The following is a 22,784-nucleotide window of genomic DNA, read 5'->3' on the forward strand; positions in this document are numbered from 1 at the left end:
ATGCTAATGCTAATCAGAATCAGAATCAGAATCAGAAATACTTTACTGCATCCCTAATGCTACTTTGTTCCAGTGCTGCTGTTTATGCCAGTGCACACACTCTAAAGCGATAATTTAAACTATAAACAGGTCAGAAATAAATTAAGTAACATGCTGGTATAAGTATAAGATAAACTAAGTGCTAATACCAAGTGGGTTTACTGGTAGATGCTGTGAAGTACAGTATAAATGCAATGTCACTAATTATGTAATAATAATTGCTACTAAGCTAGGTGCATGTACTGCTCGAGCTAATGCTAGGTATATCCGTAACAGTAATGAGAAAAACTAACAAGGGAAAACTAATATTGCACTTGAGTAGTAAACAGAATGCTGCACAATTATTATTAAGATGTAATGCTCAATGTCCAGTTTAGTGACCTAATCAAACAGACTAATCCTTACTCTAGTTAAATGCTTTGATGGCCACAGGCAGGAATGACTTCCTGTGGCTACTGTAATGCTCTGTGGTGGGATGCTTCCACTGAAGGTGCTCCTGTGTTTAGCCAGCACGTCATGGAGCGCTAATGCTAATAATGTAATGCTACTGCTACTGTAATGCTACTGTAATGCTAATGCTACTCTAATGCTAATGCTACTGTGGGTACTTTGGTTTATTTTTCTGTCTACTTTCAATTCTGAACCATGACCAAACAGACCCGCCTCGCAGCTGCAGACTCTTAGTCACATGACCACATGGTGTGTGTGTGTGTGTGTGTGTGTGTGTGTGTGTGTGTGTGTGTGTGTGTGTGTGTGTGTGTGCAGGGTTAGAGAGAGTCAGGTGTTGTTAGTAGCAGGTAAAACAAAGGGCTGCTTCTATCCTCCTCCCTACCTGGACGACTACGGAGAGACGGACCAGGGCCTCAAGTAGGTGTTAACACACACACACACACACGCGTATTTATTTGTTGTTTGTTTGTGTGTTTATTTGTTTATATGTGTGTGTGTGTGTCTGCAGGCGGGGGAACCCCCTCCACCTGTGTGCGGAGCGTTACAGGAAGATCGAGCGTCTGTGGCGTCAGCACAGCGTCGCTGAGGTCATCGGTCACGCTCAGGAGGCCAATCAGACGCTGGTCGCCATCGACTGGCAGCACCTGTGATGTTCAGCACCGCCCGTCCTTGTTTAGAAAGACGGCCAGCGATTGGCTCGCGGCCGTTTGCCCGGCCTCTTTTTAATAACGACTCCTTCCTCTCAACCAATCGGCTTCCTGCGGCCCAGCGCTGAGCTCAGATCAGCTTTCAGGGATTTTTTCAGGATTTTTAGCTTTTTGCTTTCTGCTTCATGGAGGCTCCTGACCTTTGACCTCTGACCAATCAGAGAGAGGCAATAAAACTCACTCCATCCTCTCTGTTTCTGCTCACACAGACAGGAAGTTAGAATCGTTTGTCATTTTTAATTTCAGTTTTCTTCAGATTTGAAATTTAGTTTTGGGAGATTTTCTGACTTTCTGTGAATCTTTAAAAATCCACATGAAGTTCTGCAGGAACACGACAGGAAGTGAGTCTGAGTGAAGCTCCGCCCACCTGCTGCTGTCATTCAGGTTGATTGACAGGCCGCTTCAAGCAGTTTTATATTTAATTTAGAATAAATTTAAACCTTTGTTTGCGCTCGGCATGATGGGAAAAGGCGCGTGTTTCAGACGTCAGAGTCGCCGCTCACACTTCAGGTGTGTTCGACAGGTGAGCCGTTCAGTGACGGCTCAGGTGTGTTCGACAGGTGAGCCGTTCAGTGACGGCTCAGGTGTGTTCGACAGGTGAGCCGTTCAGTGACGGCTGTGCGACGGCTCCTTCAGGTTCCTGACAGTTTGTGATCATCATGAAACAAAAGATGAACAACTGTGAAGGAGAGAAGTCAACTACGACTCCCAGGGTGCATTTCACTAACAAATAGCCAATCACAGAGCTTCACATTAACAGCGAGCTGAGGCTCATGGGTATTGTAGTATTTAGAGACAGAACATAAACCTGTTGACGGTGACATCATCCAGGTGAGTTTCTGCTTTGAGTTGCATTAAAGAAACATTAAAAACACAGAACGAGGAAGCAGCAGCTCGTCACTCGAGGTTATTTGACAGCACAATGTTGTGTTTTATTAATTATATATAATTAATTAAACACAAATGATTAAACTGAGGCGACAACGTGCAGTAAGAACAGAAACAGACTTATCGTGAAATCTTCTTCCTGTAGCAGCCGAATTAAGTCTGATCAGTTGATTTTGTAGCGTTTCCATGACAACAGATTCCCAGAGTTCAGTGCGTCTGTGAAACATTTGAAGCATCATGAATGATCAATGAAAACTTCTTTGTGTCTTATTGGCGCTGGAGCTCGGAGTATTGATCAGCTGACAACGTATCAAAGCACATATCAGAAGTACGTATTGATTAGGAAAGAGGCTGATATCGGATTTTAGTTTAGTTTTAACATTTTATTTAAAGAGACTTTGTGGGTCATGTGAGCTGTGATGTCACTTCCTGTTAAAACGAGTTGGTTGTTTTTTATGGCTTTGAGTTCTGAGACGAACAGAAACAGAAATCTTCCGTTATTTATTTATTTATTTATTTATTAGTTTGTTATAAAAATCTGACTTTCTTTAAACAAGTGAAAAACTTTGTTTTCTTGGTTTATTTTTTGTTTTCACACGTTTAAATAAAAAGAGATTTTCAGGTGAACAAACGTGTTCACAGCATGTCGCCTCCTCACGCTGACTTGTTAATATGTGAATTCTTGTATAAATGAGGAAATGTATAATATTGTATAAGAATAACAAAACCAATAAACATTTTAAAAGGACTTTATTTTTCAGTTGCATCTGTTCTCAGAGTTTAAGCAGTTTGTCCTGATGGTGGCGCTGGAGGACAGTTCGTTCTCAGGGGTTCGTCCTCTGAGGAGCAGGAAGCCGGTCTGACAGACGGGACTGATGATGAGGATGATGATGATGATGATGATGATATAATGACCTGAGTGACGACACATGGTGCTAACCGAAACAATGAAACTAAAGTGTCGTTGAAGTTCTTCAGTCTAGAAAACTCTGATAAAATAAATAAAAGCCGACATGAACGTAGCTTCTGTCCGACCTGCAGCAGAGTTTCTGTTATAAAAACATCATTTAACACAGGAAGCTGTAACCGTGGAAACATCAGAGAGGTGGCGGCAGACCGCTCGGGGTTTAAAGGCCGCTCAGACTGTAAACATGAGGAAACAGGCCTTTATTACAGTTATATTAACAGTGATGCGCCTCCACAGTGATGGAGGCTGGACCCAGTCTGAAACTGGAGGGGGGGTCTCCCAGAACCACTGGCAGAACTGAACCTCGACCGTTCTCCCAGCGAGTCTCACGCAGGAACGTTTTTCTCTGTTCGTACGAGTCGGATTCGTCAAACTCTCTGAACTGAACAACGTTGTTGTAAATCTCTCGTTTCAGCCTGATGTCACCTGTTCGATACCCCTAAAATCATCAAGCTGCCTGTTTGTTTCATTCAGGTGTTCACCTGGACAGAGACCTGCAGAAAGGTCCTGAGGCAGCTGTCAGACAGATAATATGACAAGAAAATCAAATTAAAGAAAGTAAATTAAAAAAGAAAGTTTGTCTCAGTAAATTGGCAGCCATGATGATGTTTAAATTTATTTTAGTTGATTTCTGTTCAAACGCCAGACAGTTGTAAAGTGGGCGGAGTTATTTCAGGTTCCTGCAGTAAAATGTTAGTCTGGATCAACACGAAACTGTTAAATCAGAACAAAAGATGAACAGCTGTGTTGGAAAACATCTGGCTCTTTGATTTAAAAAAGTCAAAGCTACAAGAAGCCTGCGGACATAAAAACTACGACTCCCAGCTGTGACATGCGCCGCTAACATCTTTGGTTGAATTCTCTACTTCTCTGATTCACACGTCCGACTAGCTTCTTCTCCATGGCAACAGCAGCTGAGGCTCATGGGTATTGTAGTATTTAGAGCCGTCCGCCAAACTGGCAGCTAAAACCTGTTTGGTCAGAAACAAAGTGTAAATAATTTAAACTGGTGTTCAGAACATGAACCCGTGTGATGGTTTCGTCATCAGGAGAGTTTGTGTGTTCAGACACGTCGAGATCCATTAAAGAAAAACTTTACAGAGCAGAGAAAACACAACTCTTCGTGGTGCGACGCCATCAATCAAGAGTCAGACAAGTGTCTTCCTGCTGTGAGCGACTCAGACTGTCTGCGTTCATTCACCTCAATCCAAGTGCAAATTCTGTTCAATCACTCGTACGAAGAAACCTGTTTGTACGAGTGACTCTAACATGAGGTCTGAGGTTTTCGTGCACCTGACTCCAGATCACATCGGAGGACTCCGGAGACTCCAGATCACATCGGAGGACTCCGGAGACTCCAGATCACATCGGAGGACTCCGGAGACTCCACGGTCCTCTGATCTGAGACTGGACGTGTCTGAATCTCTCCTGACGTGTAGTTTTTAAGGATTGCTGACATGACAAATGTAATGTCGACTGTAACGCTATGTGATTGGGTAGTCTGTTGCCATGGTAATAGCCTTCACTTCCTCCACAGCGCTGCTTCTGTCAGCCCCGTTACAGGAAGTTTCTAGTTTCTTCTTTGCTGAGTGGACGGATCATCACTTCATCAGTTCTGCTTCCTGTCGCTGAGGCACACCTGCAGGGAGGTGACACAGGTGAGCTTCTGTCAGCAGAACTGAACTCTGTGAGCTGTGACAGGCCGAGAGGAGGAAGCTGCTGCTTAAGATCAAACCAATTAGCAGTAAGTCGGAGGATTAGAGGCAGCAGCTGATCTGCTGTTAATGGGATCAGAGCTGATCGGAGGTTTAGGATGACGAGTCGCAGCTCGCTCACATTCACACCTCGACGCTTTCTGCAGGAAAATATCAGTGTGGCGGAGCCGAGCGCTGAGCCGATCTGACGGGTTTTATGTGAATATTTGATTGTGATTTGATGGCAGACCCCTCTGCCCCCCCAGCAGTATGGACTGTCCTGATCTGCAGCTTGGCATTATGGGTCTGAAACCAGGAGTTCTGGTTTTGAGTTCAGCTGCTTCTTTCTGGAACGGATTAAAACTCTGAAACTCTGACGGATTCTCGAACTGTTTTCTTCTTGATACCTGACGTTTAGTGATTGTTGATTTCAGTGGAGTGTTTAGGTCTCACTAAGAGCTTAAAATGCCGTTCATGCCGGTGAAGTTCAACCTGCAGAAGCGGGTGAAGCTGGCTCAGGGTCTGTGGATGATCTACTGGCTCTCGGTCATCGTGGGGATCCTCATCTTCAGCCTCGGCATCTTCTTCAAGATCGAGCTGCGGAAGAGAAGCGAGATGATGGACAACAACGAGAGCCATTTAGTGCCCAACCTGCTGATCCTGGTGGGCTTGTTGGCCTGCGGGGTCAACGCCTTCGGAGGAAAGGTGTGCCACGACTCTCTGGACCCGGTCAAGTTTGCCAAGTGGAAGCCGATGCTAAAGTCATACCTGCTGCTGTGCTGCGGCTTCAACGCGCTCCTGCTGCTGACGGCGCTGCTCTGCTTCCTCATGCAGTTCGCCGTGTACCTGACGCTGGCCGAGGGCCTGAAGAACAGCATCAAGTTCTACAAGGACACGGACACGCCGGGGCGCTGCTTCATGAAGAGGACTCTGGACATGACGCAGATCGAGTTCCGCTGCTGCGGCAACAACAACTTCAGGGACTGGTTCGAGGTGCAGTGGATCAGCAACCGCTACCTGGACATGAGCAACGACCAGGTCAAAGAGTGAGTACACAGACCGAATACTGCACCCTTCAATCAGTTAGACCATTTATCACTTAGTTCATTGGCAGAAAATTAATCAAACCAACGATTTTGATAATTGATAAATCGTCAGTTGTTTATCAAACCCAAACTGAATCCATCCTCTGCTGTCACTTCCTGCAGAGCCTCAGAGGTTGTTTCTCTGTTTTCTCTGAGAATATCCTTCTGTAGGTCTCACTGACCTTCACACAGCTTTACAATGATATGAACAGAGAAACACAGTTTGTTCAGTAGCTCTGGACTCATTAAACTGACCTCTGATCAGGATGTTGAACAATCCCATACTTTTTATTTCTAGCTTTCCCAGAAAGTTCACTTTGATCTTCAGTCTCGTTTCTCTGAATTCAGGCTCATTTTTGTCTCTTGAGGTCATCGAGAGCACAAACTCGGATCATCTCTAAGCTTCCTAACGAGAAAAGCCTGATTCAAATCTCCAACATTTCCTGAAGAGTTCATCATCATCGCAGTCGGGTGTGTTTTTCAGCTGACTCACACTTTAACTAAAGTTTCAGAGCTCAGCGGGTCGACGGAGAGAGTTTTGTTACAAAGGGTCAGTGGAGGATAAATGAGGGAATTAAGGAGGTAAAAGTTACCGTGCAGGAGGTTGATGTACCAGCTTCTCCTTCTTAAGTCTATAATCTGTCAGGATCTGATTTCCACCTCGCTGCAGCTCACACGCATGCTAACATGACAAGGTTAAACCAAACCAGGCGACTGAGGGAGAACAGTTTGCTGACACTGATCACATTTCTGACAGAAGATGTGATCATTACAAACATACGAGGGGACAGCAGAACACATCAGAGGTGATCAATAATTATCACCAGCTGACTGTCAGAAACACGTCTGATGCTGTTGTAGATCCATGTTTGCGTGTTTCCATGTTAATGCACTTAAGAGATATTACTTTCTCTCCAATTTTAACCTCCTGTCAGCCACAGGCCACGCCCACTGCCTGTTGCTGTCAATCACTCTCAGGCCCCGCCTCTCAAAGGAGACACCAGTGACATCGCAAAGTCGTCCCATAACCAAACGTCCTTTTGTTCACACAGATTCGCACAGATCTTCAGATTAATTCAGTTTTTATATTCAAAAATCTAAAGATGCTGTTCTCTTATTAAGATTTCTCAACGTTCTCTAGATTTTAATGACTCCAATGTCTTTCCTGTAGCGCCACCCTCAGGACAAACATGTTTAACTCCACTACTGTTCAGACTCTAAGAACAGATAAATCATCAGGATGTTGTTTGTAGGGGGCGCTAGGAAACTGTTAAGCCCCAGTTAGACCAGGAAGTGGCACAGAAATGTTCTTCCATGGGAAATATTTGGTCCTTGAGTCTTGGTGATGTCGTGACTACTAACAGGTTATAGTTGGTGAGCTGCTGGAGTTACCGCTAACACCAGCCAGACAATAGCTCTCCACACTAGCAGGCTCGTTAGCTCAGACGCTAACAGGACAACAAGTGTCCACAGTGTATTAACAGCTGTATCAGCATGAAGTCCTCCTGTCTCCTGACTGTGTGTGAACCAGGTCTCTGTGGTGGAGCAGGATCTGCTCTGACAGAGGAGCTTCTGTAAAACTGGATGCTGACACGCAGCTAAGCTACGATAGCTTCCTCCATTTTGGACTCTCCGTCCACTCAGAGCTCATGGCTTGTTATTGGTCAACAGGGAGAATTCTCTGGTCAAAGTTCACCCATCAGTGGATTGTAGAGAATTGTATAGATTCTACTGAAACGAATTGATTTCACTGTTAAAGACACTATTTAAAAAGCTGCTGTGACTGAGAATAAAAATAAAACAAAGGGAACTTTAAGTCTGATTATCAGCTGGTCTTCCTCTTCCTTTCTCCTCGTATTAAAGGGCGTGCCTCAGGGTTTTATGCTAGGACTGCTACTATTTTCCATACGTATGTAAATAATATGACAATTTATCAAAGCATTGTATCATTTTATGCTTATTGTTCTCCTTCGTTAGCAGAACAAACCTTTGACCTCCTGAAGTCTGACTGGTGTTGTTCAGTCCTGTTTAACCAAAGCTTTGCTGTTGGTCAAGAGCACAAGTCTATGTGCAAGATTTGTGTAGATTTACTTCACCACGCTGATGTAACAGAGCCTTTAGTCTGGTTTTCCAATTCAGAACCAAACAAATATTTAAAGACTTTCAACAAATATAATTTTTGTCCTGATGTGGTGCTAAAGGAAAGGTCAAGGGGTCACCAAAATTATTGAAAGTTCATGGAAACCTTCAAACAGGGCCTCTGATTGAAGTGACTGTTCACATTTCTTGTTGGAAAGGCAATCAGACGAAAAGAGATGCTTTGTCTCTTTGTGGTCGTTTGATTGACCAACAAAAAATATAAACAGTCACTTCAATCAGGGGCCAGGGGCCCCGGTAGGCCCGCTCAGTGATCCATCCGTGGTTATGAGCCCCAGCCAGGCAGTGTGTCTGACCCTTGACCTCCAGGTAGAGTCCAGTAAACATTAACTCTTTTGTCCTGCAGTCGAGTCCTCAGTAACGTGGAGGGGAAGTACCTGATGGACAGCGTCCCGTTCAGCTGCTGTAACCCCGGGTCCCCTCGGCCCTGCATCCAGCATCACCTGACCAATAACTCTGCCCACTACGACTACGACCACCGCATCGAGGAGCTCAACATCTGGACCCGGGGCTGCCGCGAGGCCCTCTTCTCCTACTTCAGTGGCATGATGAACAGCATCGGCGCACTCATCATCGCCACCATCATCCTGGAGGTAAGGGTCCGCCCACAATCTACTTCAGCCAATCAGTATCCAACCTTGGCCACACTGTCTCTTAAAGGAACAGTACAACATTTTTAATTAAATCCTCTTCTTCTCTCCCTCTTTGAGAGTCAGATGTTCAAGTTGATACCACTCTCATGTCTGAATGCTAAATATGAAGCTACAGCCAGCAGCCGGTTAGCTTAGCATAAAGACAGGAAACAGTGGGAAACAGCTAGTCTGACTCTGTCCAAAGGTCACAAAATCCACCTACCAGCAGCTCTAAAGCTCCCTGATTAACACGTTATATTTGGTTTGAATCATGTGAACACAAACTGAAGTGTAAAAAAAAATTGAATTCGTAGTTTTATGGAAAGTTGTGAGCCGGATTATTTTTTTTATATTAGTTTCCGCTGGTTGCCTGGCAACTGTTCAGAGCCAAGGAATAGTCAGAGATGTAACGTGTTAATCAGTGATCTTTAGAGGTGCTGGTAGGTGGATATTAGAGCCAGGCTAGCTGTTTCCCTCTGTTTCCAGTCTTTATGCTAAGCTACGCTAACCAGCTTACTGTACAGAGTGGTATCAGTCTAAGTCTCAGGAACAAAGAGAAGAGGATTGCAGTAAATGTTGAACTGTTCCTTTAAATTCAACAACAAACAGTTGGTTGAAGGTTGCGGAGATTTGAATCGGTGGAGTTTGTTGGGTCTCGTTCCAGGTTTTGACACAAATGTTTTGACTCAAAAATAAGGGTTTGATTTGTCGTATTGTCTCATAAAAGGGATATAAAGTTAATGTACAAAGGGGACTAACCCTGTCAGTTAATAATGAGCCAACCAGAACTCTTCCTGGCTGTCGGGGGCTAACCTTCTTCTCTGAAGGAGATTTGTGTTAAACCGAAAAACAGAATTCACAAATTTCTCTGTTCTCCTGCCACTTAAAACTTGTTGAGGACTTAAACTTCTGTTACCTCTGCACTCACACCTCCTGATCATGTGTGGACGGCTGAAAGCATTTGATTGGACAGGAGGGCCAGGGGGCGGGGCTGTTGGAAGGTACAGTGCTTTAAGGAAAGAACAGCAGGGAGTTTTTGTTAAAAAGCTGTTTATTATGACAGCTAACAAGGTGAAACCTCAGAGCTAAATCTGCCTCTCACCTGCCGCTGTTTTTAATCTCTGAGGACTTTCTCCTGGAGGTGAACGCAGGATAAGTTCTGTTCTTAATCTTCTGATTTAAAACAAGATAATCGCAGCACACCTGCAGTAAATTAACGAAGCGACCTTGAATGCACCTGGTTAACTGATTAGCGAGCGATTAGCGTTAGCGCTGAAGTAGCTGCTGCCTCATGACAAACACATTAAACTACACTGATAAACTACACTGAATCATTTCCAGAGGTTTTTAATCAATCTGTGTTCAGAACTGTAACACCGTGTTATATTTTAATGTTCTTGTTTAAAAGTTTAGGATCTGACCTGGAGTCTGTGGTTTGTATGAGATATATTTTACAGAAACATGAGAAGAAGCAGAGTTTCTGGTATTTGACTCCTGCTGTGACTCAGGACTCGGCGGTGGATCGGGTGCTGAGGTGGCGTGTTAAGCTGCCGAGCGGTGGTCAGGCTCACCGAGGATCAGGAACTATTCTGGGGGGGTAAGCTGCCCGCAGCAGCAACAGGGTGCATTCTGGGAAGATCAGGATGAGGGACAGTTCCTGAGAGTGAAAAGCGATTCGTTATGTGGGTCAAAACAACAAGTCTGACCTGAAGAGTCACGACAGGCGGCGGATTTAAAAACAACATCCTGAACTCAATCACTCTGTTTGTAGGAACTTTGCTGCTGCTGGTCTCAGATCTGTTTTATTCTCTTCACTGACGCTCGACCAATCAGCAGCCTCCTCCACATAAAAAACAGGTCGTAACGAATCAAATCAACCAACTTCTCTGCGAATACATTCAGATCTGCGGGACTTTGATTCCCCAGATGTCGTCTTCTCAGGCAGAGCTTCCTCTCAGACTTCAACAAACCTGGAAAACAAAACTCAACCAGGTCTTATGTGATCAACGTTTTATTGAACATTACAAAACAAACATAACGCTGAGAGGAATAAACAGCAATAAAAATACAATAGAATGATTTAGTTCATGTGGAGTATTATACAAATAAAATACTTACTGCGTACTCGTCCTGAGTGTGAGGGGAGAGGACGCGGTTAGAGAATAAGTTATAATAACTTATTTAGTCATTAGCACTAAAAATATTTATATACTTACAAAAATGTACTTATTACTTTACGTATAAGAATTTAATTTGGAGTGCGTGTTAGGAAAAATCAGACGTGTTTACCGCAGATATTAAACTCTGTGTGTCTCTGTGTGTCTCTGTCTGTCTGTGTCTCTGTCTGTCTGTCTCTGTGTGTCTCTGTCTGTCTGTGTCTCTGTCTGTCTGTCTCTGTGTGTCTCTGTCTGTCTGTGTCTCTGTCTGTCTCTGTCTGTCTGTCTGTCTCTGTGTGTCTCTGTCTGTCTGTCTCTGTCTGTCTGTGTCTCTGTCTGTCTGTCTCTGTGTGTCTCTGTCTGTCTGTCTCTGTCTGTCTCTGTCTGTCTGTCTCTGTCTGTCTGTGTCTCTGTCTGTCTGTGTCTCTGTGTGTGTGTGTGTGTCTCTGTCTGTCTGTGTCTCTGTCTGTCTGTGTCTCTGTCTGTCTGTCTCTGTCTGTCTGTCTCTGTGTGTCTCTGTCTGTCTGTCTGTGTCTCTGTCTGTCTGTGTCTCTGTGTGTGTGTGTGTGTCTCTGTCTGTCTGTGTCTCTGTCTGTCTGTGTCTCTGTGTGTGTGTGTGTGTCTCTGTCTGTCTGTGTCTCTGTCTGTCTGTCTCTGTCTGTCTGTCTGTGTCTCTGTCTGTCTGTGTCTCTGTCTGTCTGTCTCTGTGTGTCTCTGTCTGTCTGTCTCTGTCTGTCTCTGTCTGTCTGTCTCTGTCTGTCTGTGTCTCTGTCTGTCTGTGTCTCTGTGTGTGTGTGTGTGTCTCTGTCTGTCTGTGTCTCTGTCTGTCTGTGTCTCTGTCTGTCTGTCTCTGTCTGTCTGTCTCTGTGTGTCTCTGTCTGTCTGTCTGTGTCTCTGTCTGTCTGTGTCTCTGTGTGTGTGTGTGTGTCTCTGTCTGTCTGTGTCTCTGTCTGTCTGTGTCTCTGTGTGTCTGTCTGTGTCTCTGTCTGTCTGTGTCTCTGTCTGTCTCTGTCTGTCTGTCTGTCTCTGTGTGTCTCTGTCTGTCTGTCTGTGTCTCTGTCTGTCTCTGCGTGTCAGTCGGTGGACATGGCGGGGCTGAAGTACCTCAGCACGGCTCTGGAGACGATGGAGGACCCGGAGAACCCCGAGTGTGACAGCGACGGCTGGCTGCTGGACAAAGGTGTGAAGGAGACGATCGGCGAGCTGCTCTCCAAGCTGAAGACGCTGGGGAAGAGCAACCAGGTGGACGAGGGCGGGGACGCGCAGGAGGCCGCCACCTGAGAACCCCACCCGCTACAGAGGACTGAGGTCTCCCCCCTCCTCCCCCCGCCTCCCCTCCCAGCTGCTTCTCCCCCAGAAAACAGGGAGCGAGAGAGGAGAGGTGTTTTCCACCGTCTGTACATACGCCACTGTTACAATACTACAGCGTGAATAACACACACACACACACACACACACACACACACACACACACACACACACACGTTCAAAGTGAACAAGTCATTTAAACTTACTGTGAATGTTGATGTTTTCCATTCTGTAAATATGTTGAACAGAGTTTATTTTTAACCAGGAGGAACAGAAACCTGCTGCTGTAAATAAAACATCTGGGTTGGGATTTTAAATTCTATACAAATGTTAAATTAACCCCCCGTCAATGCTTCCTGTCGAGACACCATCAGGCCTGGAAGACGCCGGTCTTTCCCAGAGCCCGACCGATACGTCCCACCGCTGATCAGCTGATATCAGACATGTCTGAGACTTAGAAACTGTTGCAGTTCCACAGTTTGTCCAGCAGAGAGCGCAGCGCATTAACAGAATATATTTTATAAATCTGAGGGATTCTTGCCAAACATGTTTGTTTATGTAAAAAACAAACATCAGTGAATGTTTCGTCATCAGCCGTTTGTACGTCCACATTTTGGTATCTGTGTCTCAGACATCGAGTATCGGTCGGACTCTGGTCTTTACCGCCGCCGTCTGACCTCTGACTCGGTTGGTTTACGTGGAAACAGACGGCCCAACATCTGAAAAAAACTAGGGGCGCTCAGTGCTGCCACCGCTGGTCGGAAGTGATACTGCTCACCAGCAAGAGGTAAATACAGGGATATACACAGTGAGGAAGATTCACGTGTCTTCGTAAATTTTACTTGGACTCCGTCTTTTTAGTTTCACTTGTTTTGTTTTTATGTCACAACTTCTAACTTAAATTCTTTACTGTCACACGTCGGCGCCAGTCGAAGGAAAGATAGCTAACGTTAATGTTCGCATCTGTAATCTGAAGCACGTGATTGGTGGAGCGTGTTGGGGCAGGACTGAGCCTGGCAGACTGAGTTCAGGGTGAGAATGTCCCATCGTGGCCGTCTGGTTCCCTGTCAGAGCGACGCTGGTTCAGACTGAAACAGGAACGTTTTTTTACTCTAAAGTTGCAGCCAAACAACACACACGCTTTGATGAGCAAGTTCATCAGACTGTACTTTAATGTTTAGTGTTTCTCAGCGTAGCAGACAGGAAGCTGCATCAGAGAGTGTGTGGGTCAGTCAGCTGTGTAGTGATTAAAGGTCAGTTTTCAGCTACAGGTTGTAATATTTCTATGTTTCTGTTCTCTTTCTTTGTGATATGGAGAGTTGTGATGTTTTCAGCCAGTTGTTGTGGGTTGGTTGGAGCTTGTAGTCGCTCCGCTGTGTACGATAAAACCTATAAAGAGATTGTGACTGACACCAAACTGTCCGACTCCTCTTTTATTAAACTCATCAGCGCAGTTTCTGGACATGCAAACACCAGGTGAACATAGCGTCTTCTGTGTGTCTTACAGTATTTTACAGTGTGTTTGTACACTTTGTGTTTTTACACAGTGTTTCACAGTGTTTCACAGTGTTTCACACAGTGTTTCACAGTGTTTCACACAGTGTTTCACACAGTGTGTTTCACAGTGTTTCACACAGTGTTTCACACAGTGTTTCACAGTGTTTCACACAGTGTTTCACACAGTGTGTTTCACAGTGTTTCACACAGTGTTTCACAGTGTTTCACACAGTGTTTCACAGTGTTTCACAGTGTGTTTCACAGTGTTTCACACAGTGTTTCACAGTGTTTCACAGTGTGTTTCACAGTGTTTCACAGTGTTTCACACAGTGTTTCACAGTGTTTCACACAGTGTTTCACACAGTGTGTTTCACAGTGTTTCACACAGTGTTTTCACACAGTGTTTCACAGTGTGTTTCACAGTGTTTCACAGTTTTCACAGTGTGTTTCACAGTGTGTTCACAGTGTGTTTCACAGTGTTTCACAGTGTTTCACAGTGTGTTTCACAGTGTGTTCACACAGTGTTTCACAGTGTTTCACAGTGTTTTCACACAGTGTTTCACAGTGTTTTCACAGTGTGTTTCACAGTGTTTCACACAGTGTTTCACACAGTGTTTCACAGTGTTTCACACAGTGTTTCACACAGTGTTTCACACAGTGTTTCACACAGTGTTTCACAGTGTGTTTCACAGTGTGTTTCACAGTGTTTCACACAGTGTTTCACACAGTGTTTCACACAGTGTTTCACAGTGTTTCACAGTGTTTCACACAGTGTTTCACACAGTGTTTCACAGTGTTTCACAGTGTGTTTCACACAGTGTTTCACACAGTGTTTCACACAGTGTTTCACACAGTGTTTCACAGTGTGTTTCACAGTGTTTCACAGTGTTTCACACAGTGTTTCACAGTGTGTTTCACACAGTGTTTCACAGTGTTTCACACAGTGTTTCACAGTGTTTCACAGTGTTTCACACAGTGTTTCACAGTGTTTCACACAGTGTTTCACACAGTGTTTCACAGTGTTTCACACAGTGTTTCACAGTGTTTCACACAGTGTTTCACACAGTGTTTCACAGTGTTTCACACAGTGTTTCACAGTGTGTTTCACACAGTGTTTCACACAGTGTTTCACAGTGTTTCACAGTGTGTTTCACAGTGTTTCACACAGTGTTTCACAGTGTTTCACAGTGTGTTTCACACAGTGTTTCACAGTGTTTCACACAGTGTTTCACAGTGTGTTTCACAGTGTTTCACACAGTGTTTCACAGTGTGTTTCACAGTGTTTCACACAGTGTTTCACAGTGTTTCACACAGTGTTTCACAGTGTGTTTCACAGTGTTTCACAGTGTATTTCACAGTGTTTCACACAGTGTGTTTCACAGTGTTTCACAGTGTGTTTCACAGTGTTTCACACAGTGTTTTCACACACAGTGTTTCACAGTGTGTTTCACAGTGTTTCACACAGTGTTTCACAGTGTGTTTCACAGTGTTTCACACACAGTGTTTCACACAGTGTTTCACAGTGTGTTTCACAGTGTGTTTCACAGTGTGTTTCACAGTTTTCACAGTGTTTCACAGTGTGTTTCACACACAGTGTGTTTCACAGTGTGTTTCACAGTGTTTTCAGTGTGTTTCACAGTGTTTCACAGTGTTTCACAGTGTTTCACAGTGTTTCACAGTGTGTTTCACAGTGTGTTTCACACAGTGTTTCACAGTGTGTTTCACACAGTGTGTCACAGTGTGTTCACAGTGTGTTTCACAGTGTTTCACACAGTGTGTTTCACAGTGTTTCACAGTTTCACAGTGTGTTTCACAGTGTGTTTCACAGTGTTTCACACAGTGTGTTCACAGTGTGTTCACAGTGTGTTTCACAGTGTGTTTCACAGTGTTTCACAGTGTGTTTCACAGTGTGTTTCACAGTGTTTCACACAGTGTGTTTCACAGTGTGTTCACAGTGTGTTCACAGTGTGTTTCACAGTGTTTTCACAGTGTGTTTCACAGTGTTTCACAGTGTGTTTCACAGTGTGTTTCACACAGTGTGTTTCACAGTGTGTTTCACAGTGTGTTTCACAGTGTGTGTTTCACAGTGTGTTTCACAGTGTGTTTCACAGTGTGTTTCACAGTGTGTTTCACAGTGTTTTCACAGTGTGTTTCACACAGTGTTTCACAGTGTGTTTCACAGTGTGTTTCACACAGTGTTTCACAGTGTGTTTCACAGTGTGTTTCACAGTGTGTTTCACAGTGTGTTTCACAGTGTGTTTCACAGTGTGTTTCACAGTGTGTTTCACACAGTGTTTCACACAGTGTTTCACACAGTGTTTCACAGTGTTTCACAGTGTGTTTCACACAGTGTTTCACAGTGTGTTTCACAGTGTTTCACAGTGTGTTTCACACAGTGTTTCACAGTGTGTTTCACACAGTGTTTCACAGTGTGTTTCACACAGTGTTTCACAGTGTTTCACACAGTGTTTCACACAGTGTTTCACAGTGTGTTTCACAGTGTGTTTCACACAGTGTTTCACAGTGTGTTTCACACAGTGTTTCACACAGTGTTTCACAGTGTGTTTCACACAGTGTTTCACAGTGTTTCACAGTGTGTTTCACACAGTGTTTCACAGTGTTTCACAGTGTTTCACAGTGTGTTTCACAGTGTTTCACACAGTGTTTCAGTGTTTCACACAGTGTTTCACAGTGTTTCACACAGTGTTTTTCACAGTGTGTTTCACAGTGTTTCACAGTGTGTTTCACAGTGTTTCACACAGTGTTTCAGTGTTTCACACAGTGTTTCACAGTGTTTCACACAGTGTTTTTCACAGTGTGTTTCACAGTGTTTCACAGTGTGTTTCACAGTGTTTCACACAGTGTTTCACAGTGTGTTTCACACAGTGTTTCACAGTGTTTCACACAGTGTTTCACAGTGTTTCACAGTGTGTTTCTCACAGTGTTTCACAGTGTGTTTCACAGTGTGTTTCACAGTGTTTCACACAGTGTGTTTCACAGTGTTTCACAGTGTGTTTCACAGTGTGTTTCACACAGTGTTTCACAGTGTGTTTCACAGTGTGTTTCACAGTGTTTCACACAGTGTGTTTCACAGTGTTTCACAGTGTGTTTCACAGTGTGTTTCACACAGTGTTTCACAGTGTGTTTCACACAGTGTTTCACAGTGTGTTTCACACAGTGTTTCACAGTGTGTTTCACACAGTGTTTCACAGTGTTTCACAGTGTGTTTCACACAGTGTTTCACAGTGTGTTTCACAGTGTTTCACAGTGTTTTACAGTGTGTTTCACAGTATTTCACAGTGTGTTTCACAGTGTGTTTCACACAGTGTTTCACACAGTGTTTCACAGTGTGTTTCACAGTGTTTCACAGTGTTTTACAGTGTGTTTCACACAGTGTTTCACAGTGTTTCACAGTGTGTTTCACACAGTGTTTCACAGTGTTTCACAGTGTGTTTCACAGTGTTTCACAGTGTGTTTCACACAGTGTTTCAGTGTTTCACACAGTGTTTCACAGTGTGTTTCACAGTGTGTTTCACAGTGTTTCACACAGTGTGTTTCACAGTGTGTTTCACAGTGTTTCACACAGTGTGTTTCACAGTGTGTTTCACACAGTGTGTTTCACAGTGTGTTTCACAGTGTGTTTCACAGTGTTTCACAGTGTGTTTCACACAGTGTTTCACAGTGTGTTTCACACAGTGTGTTTCACACAGTGTGTTTCACAGTGTGTTTCACAGTGTGTTTCACAGTGTGTTTCACAGTGTTTCACAGTGTTTCACAGTGTGTTTCACACAGTGTTTCACAGTGTTTCACAGTGTGTTTCACAGTGTGTTTCACAGTGTTTCACACAGTGTGTTTCACACAGTGTTTCACAGTGTGTTTCACACAGTGTGTTTCACACAGTGTGTTTCACAGTGTGTTTCACAGTGTGTTTCACAGTGTGTTTCACAGTGTTTCACAGTGTGTTTCACACAGTGTTTCACAGTGTTTCACACAGTGTTTCACAGTGTGTTTCACAGTGTTTCACAGTGTTTTACAGTGTGTTTCACAGTATTTCACAGTGTTTCACACAGTGTTTCACAGTGTGTTTCACACAGTGTTTCACAGTGTGTTTCACACAGTGTTTCACACAGTGTTTCACACAGTGTTTCACAGTGTGTTTCACAGTGTTTCACAGTGTGTTTCACAGTGTGTTTCACAGTGTGTTTCACAGTGTTTCACACAGTGTTTCACAGTGTGTTTCACACAGTGTTTCACAGTGTGTTTCACACAGTGTTTCACAGTGTGTTTCACACAGTGTTTCACACAGTGTTTCACACAGTGTTTCACAGTGTTTCACAGTGTGTTTCACAGTGTGTTTCACAGTGTGTTTCACAGTGTTTCACAGTGTTTCACAGTGTGTTTCACAGTGTGTTTCACACAGTGTTTCACGCAGTGTTTCACACAGTGTTTCACAGTGTGTTTCACACAGTGTTTCACAGTGTTTCACAGTGTGTTTCACAGTGTGTTTCACAGTGTGTTTCACACAGTGTTTCACAGTGTGTTTCACAGTGTTTCACAGTGTGTTTCACAGTGTTTCACACAGTGTTTCACACAGTGTTTCACAGTGTGTTTCACAGTGTGTTTCACACAGTGTTTCACAGTGTTTCACACAGTGTTTCACAGTGTTTCACAGTGTGTTTCAGTGTTTCACACAGTGTTTCACAGTGTTTCACACAGTGTGTTTCACAGTGTGTTTCACAGTGTGTTTCACAGTGTGTTTCACAGTGTGTTTCACAGTGTTTCACAGTGTGTTTCACACAGTGTTTCACACAGTGTGTGTTCACAGTGTGTTTCACAGTGTTTCACACAGTGTTTCACAGTGTGTTTCACACAGTGTGTTTCACAGTGTTTCACACAGTGTGTTTCACACAGTGTTTCACACAGTGTGTTTCACAGTGTTTCACACAGTGTTTCACAGTGTTTCACAGTGTTTCACACAGTGTTTCACAGTGTTTCAGTGTTTCACAGTGTGTTTCACAGTGTTTCTCAGTGTTTCACACAGTGTTTCAGTGTTTCACACAGTGTTTCACAGTGTGTTTCACAGTGTGTTTCACAGTGTGTTTCACAGTGTGTTTCACAGTGTTTCACACAGTGTTTCACAGTGTTTCACACAGTGTATTTCACAGTGTTTCACACAGTGTGTTTCACAGTGTTTCACAGTGTGTTTCACAGTGTGTTTCACAGTGTTTCACAGTGTGTTTCACAGTGTGTTTCACAGTGTGTTTCACAGTGTGTTTCACAGTGTGTTTCACAGTGTTTCACACAGTATTTTACAGTGTTTCACACAGTGTTTCACAGTGTTTCACACAGTGTTTCACACAGTGTTTCACAGTGTGTTTTACAGTGTTTCACACAGTATTTCACAGTGTTTCACACAGTGTTTCACACAGTATTTCACAGTGTTTCACACAGTGTTTCACACAGTATTTCACAGTGTGTTTCACAGTGTTTCACACAGTATTTCACAGTGTTTCACACAGTGTTTCACAGTGTGTTTCACACAGTGTTTCACAGTGTTTTACACATGGTTTCACACAGTGTTTCACACAGTGTTTCTCACAGTGTTTCACAGTGTGTTTCACAGTGTGTTTCACAGTGTTTCACACAGTGTTTCACACAGTGTTTCACAGTGTTTCACACAGTGTTTCAGTGTTTCACAGTGTTTCACACAGTGTTTCAGTGTTTCACAGTGTTTCACAGTGTGTTTCACAGTGTTTTACACAGTGTTTTACACAGTGTTTCACACAGTGTTTCACAGTGTGTTTCACAGTGTGTTTCACACAGTGTTTCACAGTGTGTTTCACAGTGTTTTACACCTTGTTTCACACAGTGTTTCACAGTGTGTTTCACAGTGTTTCACAGTGTGTGACAGTGTGTTCAGGTGGTTAACAGCAGATAAACAGAGTTAATCAGCTCAGAGGAACAGATTAACTGCTGATGTCAGTTTAGGGCCAAGGACAGCGGCCATGACGCAGGGAGACACCTGGGGGGGAGGAGCCATGTCGACGTCCTTTAAAGGACAAGTTCACTGTTTTTAACATGATGTGTGTTTCTGATCCTGCAGTTGAACTCAGGTATAGTTCATACAGTCAGTCTGTTCTGCTGATGGAGGCAGACACAGACCTGCTGGATCCTCTGCAGCAGCAGCTAAAGAAGAAGGTCCAGATTAAACTAAGTCCAGCAGGTTTACTGCAGGTACATGTTGAAATCTTACCTGAAATCAAGAGCGCAGGTTTGTTTTGAACTCTGGTAAGGATGTTTATTGGATGACCAACATGTACAGTTGTGTATATGTCTGCTTGCTCTTTATCTTTTTCACACACACGTTCTCCAGGTTTGAGCACAGCAGTCCACTGGTTACACTGGAGTACTAAATTAACCTCCGAATTACGGATAACCAGTAAACATGTACACATGTTGATCAATAAGAAGCCAGGTGAGATGATGTTGTTGCGGATTCTTTATAATGATTTGGACGCTCTTTCTACCAGTGTTTCAGCAGTAAAACATCATTCAAATTACAGCCTCAAACTAAAAAACAACTGTTAACAAACAACTTATAATTATACAGGTTTTTCTATCTCATGTAGACCCACAGAGAGCCTGCAGCTGCACCGGACCAATCACAGGGCTCCTTACAGCCTGTTGCCAGGCAGAATCCAGATTAGATCAGATTATCTGAGAGGTCAACAAGACAATCAAGATAAACATCCGAGCCAGAAAAGAACAACTAATTCATGTAACATGTGAGAGACTGTATGTGGTAAAATAGTTTGGACTGGGAGGCACAGTTACTGTAATGGTCCCAATATAATATAATATATATGTTTTCCCTTAATAATAACAACAACCTTCATTTAAAAACTGCATTTTATGTTTACTTGTTATCTTTGACTAATTTTTAAATTAGTTTGATGAACTGAAACATTTAAATTTGACAAACATGCAGAAAAATAAGAACCAGGAAGGCAATACTTTGCACACCGCTGCACATGACACAAATCTTCCTACCTTCCTATATTTCTTTCTTACTTTTTAGGTTTATTTTAATTCTTAAGTACTGAGTTACATTATACTTTATTCTTGACGCTGCACTTCAGTCTTACGCTGCTCTATTTTAAGTTTTAATTCAGCCGTTGTCTTTACATTTTATCCTTTTATTTCTGGTTCCTAATCATCTACTGTGTTAGTTGTGTTCCTCTTTTATTCCCAGCGCCTGCCTGTTTACTTACTGTGTATTTTATTGTTGTTTTCTGTGTAAAGCACTTTGAAACACTGGTTTTGAAGTGCTATACAAATAAACTTTATTATTATTATTATAAATGTAATTATAGTCATGTCATGTGCCCTAATGATGGGGCAGTGATGTTATAAGCCTTTTAATTAGTTTGCACATTCGATGATGCAGCTGTTGCTTTCAGCTGGATTATGTGTTTAACTTCTTCATCTAATATTATAATTTGATCTTCGTTTGTAAAATATGCCGCTCTGCTGTCAGCAGACTTGTCCATGTTGGCGATTGGTCACATGCTGCAAACACCGCCCCTTTTTATGTGAACGCTGGATTGTGAAAACCAGGGTTAGGGCGGTGAAAGTTGTCAAATGTTAAATGTCTGAACAAGAACTAAAATTAGTTCAGATTGAGATTGAAAGTTAAGGATAATGGAGGTCAAGTGTCTATCTTTATCTGCATTGATCTTTCACTTCAGATCAATCACATCATCAGATTCTGACTGACTGAATGACTAAACAGCTGCTACTGATTGGCCGACTGCAACCACCGAGAATAATATATTACATTACATTCATTTAGCTAACGCTTCTCTCCAAAGCAACTTACAGTAAGTGCATTTCAGCCATGTGGATACAACCCAGAAACTGAGTCATGAAGTGCATCAGCGTTATTCTATATTCGGATCTCCATTAGCTGCCTACTCTTCCTGAGGTCCTCATGCAACGAAACATAACATATAAAACAAGACATACACATGTTTAAAAAGTCTTAAGAATATGTTCAAGACAGTAAAAGTCAAGTAAAAAAACTAAACATCACAACACATCAAATTGCATTCAATCACAGTTGTTCAAGTCGGTTAACGAACATTGGAGGTTATTTCGTAGAAATAGCATGTGATTGGCTTGACCACGGTGTTAATAAACTGTGGTAAACGGTTGGCAAGTTGAATCTCAGACCACCATTTCTGTTCAAAGAGGGGTTTTCTTTTTTCACAAAATGGCTTCTTTGACTCCTCTTTCAAACCAACTCTTCTCTCTACTGAGACTCTTCACCTCGCTGTCTTCAAATGTGCGGTTTCTGTAATCCTGAGTTAGCGTGTCGTCTGTGCTGATGAAGTCTTTTGTGAAGTGGCTGTTTGGTCTCACCTGTGTACCGTTCTTTGCAGTTTTCCTCACTACATTGAATGGAGTAAACTACATTGTTCTGTTTTTGTGTGAGCACTTCTCGGGCTCTGTGTTGTAATGTCCGGATTACACCCAGCTTGTGCTGTAATGGATGGTGTGAGTCAAAGAGCAAGTATTGATCCGTATGTGTTGGTTTCCTGTTCACTTCTATCTGGAGCTTTCCATCCTCTCCTCTGAGTGTAGAACAATCAAGAAAGACCAGGCGGTTGTCTTTGACATCCTCTCGTGTGAACTTGATGTTGGGGTCCACAGTATTAATATGCTCTGAGAACGCTTCCAAGTCTTGTTTTTTGATCTTCACAAATGTGTCATCCACGTAACGGTACCAATGACTTTGCATCTAAAAGCTACAAACCGCACATTTGAAGACAGCGAGGTGAAGAGTCTTAGAGAGAAGAGTTGGTTTGAAAGAGGAGTCAAAGAAGCCATTTTTGTGAAAAAAGAAAACCCCTCTTTGAACAGAAAAGGTGGTCTGAGATTCAACCTGCCCAAAGTTTACCACAGTGTATTAACACCGTGGTCAAGCCAATCACATGCTAATCAGGTACTTAACAGTGATGAGGGAGGTGCAGCCAGAAAACAATAGGCCTGATTACTGATTACTGGGCCATCATGGAAACAGGTCAGTTTCAGGTGAAACTAGGCAGGTAATCAGCAGACACTCAGGTAGACTCCTCCCTGAGGGCGGGGCTTAAGCAACACAGAGTAGCTTAAATTTCTGAGTTCTCAGACCATTTTCACAAT

General features: G+C 43.2%; 2 protein-coding genes across 2 annotated transcripts in view; both read left to right on the top strand.

Annotated features, from left to right (window-relative positions):
* Positions 1 to 2,832, top strand: part of ubr2 (ubiquitin protein ligase E3 component n-recognin 2) — a 44,989-nt gene extending 42,157 nt beyond the window's left edge. The window contains exons 45-46 of the mRNA XM_044213553.1: positions 805 to 906; positions 998 to 2,832. Coding sequence (XP_044069488.1) covers positions 805 to 906; positions 998 to 1,139 — 244 coding nt within the window. The 3' untranslated portion in view covers positions 1,140 to 2,832. The remainder of the gene's footprint in view (positions 1 to 804; positions 907 to 997) is intronic.
* A 1,931-nt stretch (positions 2,833 to 4,763) lies between these two features.
* prph2b (peripherin 2b (retinal degeneration, slow)) lies at positions 4,764 to 13,495 on the top strand. Its single transcript, XM_044213560.1, has 3 exons — positions 4,764 to 5,791; positions 8,334 to 8,580; positions 11,853 to 13,495. The coding sequence occupies exons 1-3, from the start codon at positions 5,211 to 5,213 to the stop codon at positions 12,054 to 12,056; spliced, it is 1,032 nt and encodes a 343-aa protein (XP_044069495.1). The 5' UTR covers positions 4,764 to 5,210; the 3' UTR covers positions 12,057 to 13,495.
* Positions 13,496 to 22,784: the final 9,289 nt, after the last annotated feature.

This window comes from Siniperca chuatsi, linkage group LG11 (genome assembly GCF_020085105.1).
Source record: "Siniperca chuatsi isolate FFG_IHB_CAS linkage group LG11, ASM2008510v1, whole genome shotgun sequence".
In the NCBI taxonomy this organism is placed as follows: Eukaryota; Metazoa; Chordata; class Actinopteri; order Centrarchiformes; family Sinipercidae; genus Siniperca; species Siniperca chuatsi.